Source organism: Dendrobium catenatum, unplaced genomic scaffold (assembly GCF_001605985.2).
Source record: "Dendrobium catenatum unplaced genomic scaffold, ASM160598v2 fragScaff_scaffold_980, whole genome shotgun sequence".
NCBI lineage: Eukaryota > Viridiplantae > Streptophyta > Magnoliopsida > Asparagales > Orchidaceae > Dendrobium > Dendrobium catenatum.
In genome coordinates, this window is record NW_021319442.1 from 96750 (window position 1) to 108776 (window position 12027).

Sequence of the window (12027 nt, forward strand, 5' to 3'; positions counted from 1 at the left end):
AGAATTAGAACGCGGATTTGGTAGTTGCTCAACATGTAGAGTTATGGGATCATAGGAGAGCAATTTTGTCTTATTTGAATAAGCGCACATGAGCAGCGTCTTGCCATCCCCATAATCAAAAGACAAAGGATATATTAATGTCTCTCCTTCAACATCATCATTTAAAAATTCTCTAAAATTATAATCAATGATGATTCTCTTCTCTAGAGCCCATACTCCTTTTTCATAGTCTTTCAAAACCCACATACTAATAATTCCAGTGTTAATACCAGTCATGCAAAATAAACCATCTACTTCTCGAATTGTCCAAGAGGACCTGTACCGCGGACAATCGTTGGGTAGTGGGATCTTCATCCAATTCTCAGCCTCAATATCAAACCTCAGAATTACAACATAATCTTTTTCGAACATATACATTCCACCGGCGACAAAAATACATGGAATTGGATCAAAAATATTAATAGGAGGTTCATCAACCTCCCTCCATTGGTAATCAGAGCCAAGGGTAAACACCTCACAAACCACCCCCCTGCAATATTCTGCAACACGTACAACCTTGTACTCTTGGGTCGATTCGACTCGTCCAAGCCCCACGCATTTAAGCCAAAAATCTTCTTGGTCAGAATTCTTTGGCAATGTCATGAACTCATCAGTCGAGGGATTGTGAAGGCAGAGGAATTCGCTAAGATTATCATAGAGTAGGACGAGTTTTAAGAAGGAAGAAGACACAATTTCTGTGTTGCTTTTTAACTCTCTTTTGTTCAGAGGTGCGAGATTCAAATTTCCCAAGCCTTCGTTGTTAATATTGTTCAAAGTATATAGGTGGAGGTGTGCTTTACCTTTTTTAGCAATGTCGGTAATACATGGGTCATAATAGTCGCTGCAAGTGAGAAGTCGGATGGGACAACAAGACTGCTTGTAATTTGATGTAGATTGCATCTCCAATCGCAACTGCCGACGATATTGGAGGAATTTGGGGTTGGAGATGAGTGCTTGCCAACACTTGCATATACATCTACATTTCATTATATCCTTGAAGCTAAGTCGACAGAGAATTTCCACGACGAGGTCTACTGGGAGGTTGTCCATTGCCGATTGATTTTGAGATTCATCAAAGATGGAGCTTTCATGCAATTTTATAGATGCAACCATAACTATTGTTTTTTTGTTGGAGGCCACCGGTTGTTCTATGTTTCCTTAATTAGTAATTAATTAGGGAATATCAAGAGGCACTAATTTAGGATATTTCTATTTAAAATGACTATTAATAGATTAATTATGCTCATTAATTATAAAAATTAATCATATTTCAATAAATCTAACTAATTTTGACTTATTTATAGGTATTTCTATTTAAACCGACTATTTATAAATTAATTAAGCTAACTAATTAGAATATTTAATACTATTTTAATAAATCTTACTAACTGTGTTTATAATTGTTTTTTCTTTTTATGACTTGGATTTGATATAGTTTTGCTATAAAGTACGTCATTAAACATAAGTTATTCATCCTTATTTAACATAAAATTCCTGCTAATACTATAAGAAAGTAATTTTTTTTTTTTTTTAATGATGGCGGACAAATCCATTGCAAAATACGATTTGCTGCCAAAATAATTCTCCTCAAATATTTCTATTGGATTTGCAATGGAATTTTAGCAAAAAAAAAACCCTCAAATTTTGCCTAGTCAGGCGGGCTGCCCGCTGCCTGCTCCTGACCGGACTGCTCATTGCTCGAGCCTGATAGGATTGCCTGGGCGATCTTCCGTCTGAGCGGCTGTCTATGCCATCTCTAGCATGATTAGCTACTCGTGCTTAACCGGACTGCCCAAGAATCTAAGGTCAAGCCTTAATGCCCCGAGTTAGCCAGGTTGACCTGCGGGTTTTCGAGTCAACCTGAACCCGATCCGTTCTCATACGAGTCAAAAATTCGAACCCGGACCCGACCTGCATTACAAACGAGTTGACCAGAACCCATATTTTCCTAAAATGGGTCCAGGTCGGGTTTTGAGTCGTGTCAACTTTTGACAGGCCTAGCTACAGAGACAAAACAACTTAAAAAGCTTATTTTATTTATTTATATTATAACAAAGTCTTTAATGACAATTTTAGCAAAAAATTTGTGTCGAAAATTTTCACCTCAAATCCACCACAGAAAAAATCACCAAAATTTTGTCTCAAATTTATAGCCATTTTCAACAATAAAAAACCCTCCCTAAAATCCACTTCAAATATGCCATAAATTACTATTTTTTTGTAGTGTAATATTTTTAAATGGTTAAATTTAGCAACGTTTTATTCTAAGATTTCTCTCTCTCTCTCTATGTATATATATACACACCTCATACAAATTATTGATTAAATATGTCCATTTGGGCTACTTATTGAAGTAGAAGCCCATAAAAAGTAGTATGAATTTGATTTGAAAGTTCAAATCTTTCTACACCAAACTAAGCTTCAAACTTTGGTTCCAATTGCCGTTATCTATTTGTACTATCCAATAATTCAATTATATTTATCTTTTAAATTTAACTATATTTTTAATAGCATAATTATATTAAGAGAATATTGTAAAATTAATCTCATCCTGACATAATAAATTTTGAAAATAACCAGAAAATTTTTCCCCATTATTATTAATTTTAATCTTAAGAAAATTATTATTATTTGCACTATATCACATATAAAATGCAAATATATCAAATAATTCTTATGCATTTACATATAAAGAACCTAAAATTCGATATTTAGTTCGTTATATGACATATAAATCTTTAACTCATATTAAAAATATCATTGAAATCAATTTTTAAGAAAAAAATATAAATCATTTATACATATATTTTTATATGGTTTAGGCACTTAAATATTCTATAATCAAATGTCAATGTGTACTTACAATATATGTAAGTTCATAATAGTAATATGTGTATTTAAATCTTTGCTATATTATTATTATTCAAAATTTCAATGATTTAAATTATATATATAACACAAATCTCATTGCAAATATGACATTGAAGCTTCAAAAATTAAAATCGGGACCATCTAAATTATGATATTAATAAACTTGTAGTCAAATTGAAGATCTCAAAGGGACGAGGCTAACGACATAAAAAATTAGTCAAATCTGAGCCCAAATGAACCTAAATCAAGGGTCCAAAACATAGTTGTCGACCTCATTATTCGAGGTCAATTTTTTTGGAATTTATCAAATATTTTTTTTTAAAAACTAAGACATAAAATACCAACTCCCCAAACAAAAATTTTCTAGCACGAAACAATTGTCAAACAAATTATGTTTAGTCAAAGTCTTTATTGAAACAATCATAGAATGTTGGTGGTTCATTTTGGAGTGTTGCACCTTAGTGAAGCTAAGAAGAGCAAGTTTACTTATGTGTAAGATACTTGGAAGACTTTATAATATTAATGGGAAGGTGTTTTTTTTCCTTATAATGTATCAATAATTGACACGACATGAAAATCTGACTTGAACCCGACCCGGAATTTTCGGTTTGGACCTGACTCGTTTGAAAAACGGGTCAGGTTCAGATTCATAAAATAGACCGGGATGAACTTACGTGTCTGGTCCGGGTTAACCCGATAACCGACCCATTTCGACCCGTACTTTCATTTCACACGGCGGGATTAAGTTAGGGATCCGATCCGATCGTATTCATTTCACGTCCGCTTCATCCTATTCCTCTCCAGCTCTCCTCTCCTTCACTGCTTCAGCTAGGATTTTCGAAGTTATGTTTCTTCTCTTCAGATCTCCTCGCTCTGACAACGGTTTCCTCTCTTCTCCTTCTCTAGCATATTGTTGGTCTGTGGTGTTCATCGTGCACATCTCGTTTGACTCAACAGGAACGCTTACATCTCTCGCTGTTTGTATCTCTTATATATCTTTTTTTCTCCTTTTAGAAGCATGATATATGAGCATAGGAGAGATTTGTCTTTCTATCTTGTTGTTTGATCAAAATATAGTGAAGTTCCTTAAGAAATATTTGGGGTTAGGGTTTTTCCGATTTCTTGTTATCTTGCTACATTGCTGTTTTATGATTTCTTTTTTGAAAAACTAGTAAAGTTTGGCATGCATGTCTGGACTGGCATGCTTTCTGGTATGGGGTTATTTTTGGCCAAAAATTTGAAGAGGTGTTGTTCAGTTAAATTTGTTTTCAGACTTATTTTTTTGTTCAGTTTGTGCTGGTATTTCTATTCAATCCTTGCTGGTTTTTAATCAATCGCGGTATGTGTGCAAACAAGCCAAGTCGAGCTCAATGTTCTAGTTTTTCTGTTCATTTTCTACTGTTTTTTTTTGTTCAGTTACTGTTGTTATGTTGTTCAATCCTTGCTGGTTTTTAATCAATCGCAGTATGTGTGCAAACGAGCCAAGTCGAGCTCTATGTTCTGGTATTTATGTTCAGTTTCTATTGGTTTTTCTATTCATTTACTGATGTTATGTTGTATGGTGTTATGCTCCTAGTTGACACCCCTAAACTCCTAGTTATTATGTTGAGTTGTTGTTCAACAACACATTAAGTATTGAAGCAATGCTGTTATATTTTTATTTGGTAGTTATTACTGTTTATGTTCAACAAGCCTTCAACCCATTAAGTATTGAAGTCATACTTCTTTTTAGTGTAGGATGATTGGCTTTGTTCTTAAAGATTTCTTGATTATTTTCCTGAATCATACATTTTATGTCATACATGTTATGTTGGAGAAGTTTTTTTTTGGCATTTAGCAAAGAATTTAATGAGTTAAAGTCTCAATGTGTTATGTGTATTTTTTTGAAAAAGAAAATTAACAAATATGTTAGAATTAACATTGTGAAGTTGTAATATATTCTAATTATTAAGTTAGATGGATTATTCTAATAACATTCATGGGAATTCTTCTTTTGATGAAAATGAAGAAGCCTGGACTTGTGAAATACCTATAGAGCCCTCTAACGAGCAATGTAATGAGGCGACAGTTACTAAGAAACGGCGAAGGATGACCTCAGTTGTTTGGGGCCATTATGAGATATTACCTAATATGAAAGATGGAAAACAAAAATGTAAATGTAAGAAATATGGCAGTTGTGGGCTCCAAAAATTCAGTCCCAGCCTCCACCCGCTGATTTGTTTTTCTTTCGGCGAGGGAGTTTTAACAGAATTAAGTTCCGTGGTAAATTTTAGGAAGGAAAATAAGTTTGTAGATAAGACACTACCCAGAGATTTCTCCCTCATTTTGCGAGGACTTTATGATCTGAATTCTAGTTTTCTATAGGCGCAAGCCCCTATAGTTAATTACCCCTCTTGATCACCAGAGAGAACTTTCGATTAAGGCTAGTCGTCAATCAGATATGTAGAATATATGTGTTATCTGGCATATAGTAGTAGCAATGGGCTTTGGGTTTGGGAATTTGAAGAATTTGGAGGATTTGATATTTAAAATAGAAATTGCACCATCTTGCACTTAAAAAGGTGGGGGAATGGATGATGGACATGATCAAGATCCCATGGTTCTATCGTCCTGGGCCATCATAGTTCCTGGTCTACTTGGTCAGAGGAGATAGTCGACCCAACCTGATAGAAGGATCCTTGTCGGTAGCCACGGATTTCTTCATCCAAGGGTATCTTGTAGACCTGGGGTGAATGTTTGTCTAAGGGGACAAATTTGAATCTACCTTAGTTAACAAATGCATTTGTGCCATATCGATCATATACTATTGATTCATATCTCAGGGATTTGATGTCATTAAAGTACGCATTGGCTCTAGCCATAACCGATATTTCGTGGTGCTATTTGGCGGCAAAAGCACTCGGTTCAGAGGGCCCCGAGTCATAACCGTTTATCATGCGGTGTCATTTTGCAGCAAAATCGCCAGTTAGATGACACATAACACATCCTTAATAATAGGAGATTATTTGAGAATGGATCTTAGTGATATTTTTGACTAGGCATTTATCTCTTTATGAGCTAAAATAAATTTTAATTTGTCCACCTCGGCAAACTGTTACGGAGGGTGGATGATTTTTGCTTTAAGTGATTAACGGTTTGATTTCAATTTTAAATATCTTGAGATTTTAGGTTTTGGAGTAGTTGAGCGACATTTTGGATTATTTGAAATGAACTTTTGGGAGGCATTTGAAAGTATTCTGAATCAACTCATCCGATTGAGATTTTTGTTCTACACGGCCATCATTGGGGTATGGGGTCATTCATTGACTAAACCTTGCCGACCATATCAACTTATCGATAAGGTATCAGGTTTTGTATGTTTCATGCCTTTGTAAGTGAAATTCTCATTGTTATAGGCATTAAAGGCCTAATATGAATATATTAAAATAAATATATCTGTCGTCGTAATTATATATTTGTCTGATTGTTCGAACTCTGTCAACTCCTATTGATCCGCATAGAAGGATCAGGTTCGAACATGAATTCACTTATTGACCCGCACAGCATCCCTAGACGTCATGTGTGTATCAATAACATGCTCGCTAGGGCCCATACAGATGTTTGGTTTTATCGATGAATTTTTCTTATAAATGGCCTTGAAGGCCTAATATGAATGTATAAAATAAATATTTCGATAAACCTCATGATCACATATTTATTTAATGGTTTGAACTGCGCCGAGAAGGATCATATTCTAATTTAGATTCATCATTTAGCCCATGTAGCATCCCTGGACGTCAAGTGTGTATTGAAAACACGCACTTCGGGGCCCATGCTGGTAGTGATTGCATTTACACCTTTGGTGTACCTATGTGCATACATATTAAAGTGCATGTAAGGGGGTATTCCCGAAATACTTATAAAATCCTTCTATACACTTGCAAGGATGTTGCAGATCCGGTGGCATGGCAGAGCAGCTTTTGGATTGAGTTATTCACTGTTCTACACAGGTAGATTGTCATTCACTACTATAGGTGTGCCATAGTGCACTAACGAATCTCCTGCTTTGAACAGTAGGTGTTACTACCTACTATAGTTCCCTTACATTCTTCTTGTAGATGACATGCATGTTAAGTGTATGATAGGTTTTCTACTGTTACTTATAGAAGCTTGCTTTTGATGTGGTCTTTTGGCATTCTGCTCGTAGATGACATCTAGTGTATATGATGAGTCTTCCACAATGGTTCGTAAGAGCTGATGTACACCATATATCCTTCAGCTTTGACTCCTATGCAATCATCAGTGTAAGCTTCAAAGATCATTGATTCAACGAGAACTCGTAAGCCTCGATAACCTTATTCAACTTGACATCCAAAACTTGGTTGGAGTTTGGTTGTCATCAAATTATTATGGTTATATTCCCTATGACTATATTGTTCATGAATGAGATGTTGGGGATTCCAAACACCATAAGTCTTTGTTTGCTTATGAGTCGGTATTTGCGTTCTTGAAGATTTTCAATGCTCGTGTGTTGTAATCATCTCAAGAAGAAGTCAATTGTTGGAGCTTTCATTGTCATTCATGAATGAGTAGTGCTTATAAGATTTCCATAGATATCATCCTCAAATTCTGCATATGACACATTGGGTGCTCTCGCCATTCATTATGACTAAATTCATTTGCTTATGAGCATATTTAAAATGTTCATCACACTTTAATTATATTATTAAAGAATTCTATGTCAAAGTTTGTAAATGAATCCTTTGCTTGTTTGCATAATGTCTTGAATGATTCAAACTTTGGATTCTAATTGAAATGACAATTTCAATATTATCATTCAAGACAAATTCTTTGGTGTTATTTGGTCAAATCTTCTTATCACCTTGAGCTTAATGTCATATCCACTATGCTTGATTCCAATTAAGTCCAAGTTTTCAAGTCCAAGTTTATAAATCCAAGCTTACAACTTTTTTTTTATGTTTTGACCATTGCAAGAGTCATGTTCATGCTTGTAGGTGTAGTACACCTTGAATATGAGCTGCAACATTCAGTGGAATGTCCTTGTGCCCCCACTTGTGACCAAATTATACATTCTAATGATTGTTTATTGCTTGTAGACATGTCATAATTGTGAACTCCTTGTCTCCGCACATTGTTTGCAACATGTATGATGGGTCACACACATCTTTCATTGATTATGAGCAAATCAAACTCATTGAGATTTTAAAATAAATCCCTTTGTTGCTTCAATTATGACCAAAACTTGTAATCAAAATGGGTGCTCACATTGGTTTCCTTTCATGAGCAAGATTAAAGAATTTTAGTTTTTATGAATTATTATTACATTTTCCCATCTTCATTTTGCCATTCCTTTGTTCACTATCAAGTCCCACTTGATGTTGCATGGCTCAAGTTCAATGTCTTCAAATCCCTATACACTTGGCTCAAGTCTCATTGTTTTGTTCAAGTCAAGTGAATTCTTTTAAATTACATAAGTTTGCAAGCCTTTGTCATATGATTCAAATTCAAGTTCACAAGTTTATATTGTTCATTTAATGTTCAAATCAATGTGCAAGTTTAATCCAAGTTCTCTGTAGTCTTTGTTTGGTTTAAGTTCTTTGCACCAAGTTCATTTGAGTTCAATCAAGTCCAAGTTCATTTTTGTTCAAGTCCTCATCATTTTCAAATGAAATTTTTGCAGCCTCCTAATGTCTCCCCCGTTTAAGGGAAAAAATAAGAGGCAACCTTTCCCCTCGATGTTACGTGAGCACTTCAGGTAGGTGTCAAAATGACACCGCGGTTGTAAATATATATTTTTTATCCTCTCCCGCTACATGAGCTTTTAAGGGTTCTTTTAATTTTTTATTAAAGAGAACAAATTTTCCCCCTCAACACTACATGAGCGTTCGGGGGTACTTATTAAATATTTTTTTATCCCCCTCGCCGCAAGTGCCGCACTACTTTCCCTCCCTACAATACTACGTGAGCACATAGGGGGTTTTTCGGCCCGTTGCTAACATTGAAGAAGGATTTTAGGCGATTTCTCACCTCGTCATAGGGGTTGCAATAGCTTCCCTCACCACAACGCTACGTGAGCGTGTAGGGGGTTTGCTAGTTCGCCACCAATGAAGAGAATGAAAATCTGAGTTTAGATATTATACATTTGCGTTCAATGACGGTGGTGACCATGGCGAAGCACAAAAACCTTTTCTTTTTTTTGTCTCTTTTTTTTCTCCTCTTTTTTTTTAACAAATACACAACTCTCTCTCTCTCTCTCTCTCTCACACACACACACACACACACACACACATATGCATATATCTAAGCTTAACAATCAATAATAATAATGGGTTAAATCAATATTATTAACCAACTAATAACATTGATAAGATCACCCACAATAATCATTGATGATTATTACCACTAAAAATACTTAATGAAATTGAACATGACCTAAATAAAATATAAGAAAACTAGGCACTTTACTATTTTTGGATTTGGGCTAAGTGGAATTAATTATTTTGAGCTGACTAGAGTTGGATTTGCTGAAGGGTTGGGTTATTATTTGGTGGATGAGTAAGTGGGTGTATATTTGAGATTTTAGGGAAATAGAGTAATAAGGGGATTCGGTAAGGTCTCGTACAGAAGCAAAGAGGTTGGCAGGTATGAAAAGGAGATGGAGTATGCATGAATCTCAGCTAGGTAGGAAGAAAACTCTCTCTCTCTCTCTCTCTCTCTCTCTCTCTCTCTCTCTCTGGACCAAAAGAATCGGGATGTCAAGGCTTAGAAAAGTCGGACATGAGGGATCAGGACTAGAGGTGTTCGGCTTTAGTGATGTCAGGTCCGCAGCTTTGATAAGTTTCGATGGGGAGGAAGAGATTGGTGTACACTGGGAGTTCGACATGGACAGGGGTTTGCGATCTTCTTGCGACTGCTAGAGATGCCGACTTCTAGAGTTTTGAGCTCGGATGGGGTGGAGGTCTTCAGATGTTTGAGGGAGAGAGACAGGGTCGTGGGATGGAAGAGATCTTGGCTAGGGAAATTGGAAGGATGGACTTTTGCTATTGTATAGGAGGCGGCATCCAAGACTTTAGTGGCTTAGAAGTGTTGGAGACAATATGATAAATCATGTAGGTTCTTCGAGTGGGTATGCGGGAGGAAGGAGCGATGAAGCTCTCATTTGGCCTCCTTTTAACGCCAACTAATGCATATAATCGAGGCAAGCTATCACAAGATTTATGGGCTGAGACACGCAGGATTTTTGGGATCCTTCAATAGATACGATGTTAATAGGAACTCAGCGATTCGATGGGCGGAGTTGCATAATAGGTAAGAAATTTTTTTATTTTGGATAATACATAGAGGTCAACAAATGCCCCCCAACAAATATGGTACGCGTCTAAAGTGAATCACATTTATTGTATGTTGATTGACCTTATGGATCTCTAGATATTTGTTCTAGATGTCACATAGAAGTCTTCATTTAGTGGATCTCTAAGAGCTTGATTGGATGTTACACTAAGATTTTCATTTAGCGGATCTCCAAAAGTCAACCTCTGTGCCTTTATGGATCTTTGGAAGCACCCTTTTTTATCTTCAATATAGTTGATATTTTTGTTCTTGATTAAGTATATATCCACAGGATAGTTGCAGAGTACTTTGTACTTAGGTCTCTAGAGCATCACTTTGTAGATTGACGCTAGTGGATATCATAGTCATCATTTTCTCTCTTTTAACACCACTATTACTTTAGTTTATAGCCTTTCTATATATGCTTAATATTCTTCTATCATCTGGTTGTATTTGACAAAATTTTAAATATTTATTTGGGGATCTCGGCACGATGTCAACCTAAATAAATATTTAAAATGCCCCCAGTCTTTAGGGACACTTATAGGTGTCATTCAGGGTGCTCATTCTGCGGCTTTAGCCTGAGCAATGAGATTTTGGTTCCTCTGCCTTTTGCTTTGTGCTGCGGACATTGATGGAGAATTATCTGATTTATCTTTACTAACTTGTCAGATGGTTCATTTTCTCTTTTTTTAACCTTCGGCCCTATGCATCTTGCTTTGGTGGGCTTGATGAAGGAGTAGATGCCGGTGACCTAGAACCCTTAGGTTTATATTAGGTCGGTGGTATGAAGTCATCGATCTAGAGCTTTGTGCATAGCAGACTTGCTGATAACGGAATCCTTTTAGTTCAGCCTTGAGCATTTTGTGAACTTTAGGATAGTTTCTTCGGTCCTTTGTTTTGTGCTTTGATGAACTTGTTGAAGAAAAGTTTCTTTAATCCCTTTGTGCTTTATTGATTTATTGGAGGATTTGCAGTTTTGGATTCAGTTGATAGTACCGAACATGGGTAGTATCTTGATCCTTAACCACTTGAGAAGACTTTAATCTGAGTCACTTAAGTTCATCAGATTGGGAGAGCTAGAATTTGACAGCTCTTCGTCCTCTGGTTATTGAGATGGGGGTTCCTCTACTACGGACTTTCTTATGGCGTGTTGAGTAGATAGAGCTGCCAGTGATTCGGTCATATTTGGGCTTGTTGGATCTGACCTCTTACACTCATTCATGCTTTAGACTCGAGTCATGGGAAATAGGCTTCCCAACGCTGATTTTACCAAAGTTGGCAGATTTGGAGTCATCCTTTGTGGTTTAAGATCTGGAGCCTACGAATATTCGATAGTTGCTCGAGATCTCTCATTCCCACTGGAATATTGATTCTCTAGTCATTTAGGAGAATTTTATAGACTACTATCACTTGAACTTGTCAAGTCAAATTTGCCTTCGTGCTTCCTACAGTCCCTACTAACGGGTTGACGAAGTGGGGGTTCCGCTACTACGGCCTTTCTTATGGCTTGTTGAGTAGACGGAGCTGCTAGCGATCCGGCTATATTTGGGTGTGTTGTATCCGACCTTTTATACCCATTCAAACCTTAAGCTTCATGTTGTCAAAAGACTTCAAGCTTTTATGGCTTAATTTATTGGAGTATGTAGTTACAAAAATATCTTTCTTGACTTTTGAATCTTGGTTTGTTACATAAGGTGGTGTCTCTAACTTTTGAAAGATCACCTGCATATACTTTGAAAAAGCAGTCTTTGTATTCTTTAGCATAAAAGAATATTTAAATTGATG

The 12027-nt window shown here is 36.1% G+C and overlaps 1 protein-coding gene across 1 annotated transcript in view; it reads right to left on the bottom strand.

The window, feature by feature from the left end:
* LOC110093885 (putative F-box protein At1g53550) overlaps window positions 1-1089 on the bottom strand; it is a 4705-nt gene extending 3616 nt beyond the window's left edge. The window contains exon 1 of the mRNA XM_020818912.2: window positions 89-1089. Within this exon, the coding sequence (XP_020674571.2) occupies window positions 89-1089 (1001 nt within the window). The remainder of the gene's footprint in view (window positions 1-88) is intronic.
* Window positions 1090-12027: the final 10938 nt, after the last annotated feature.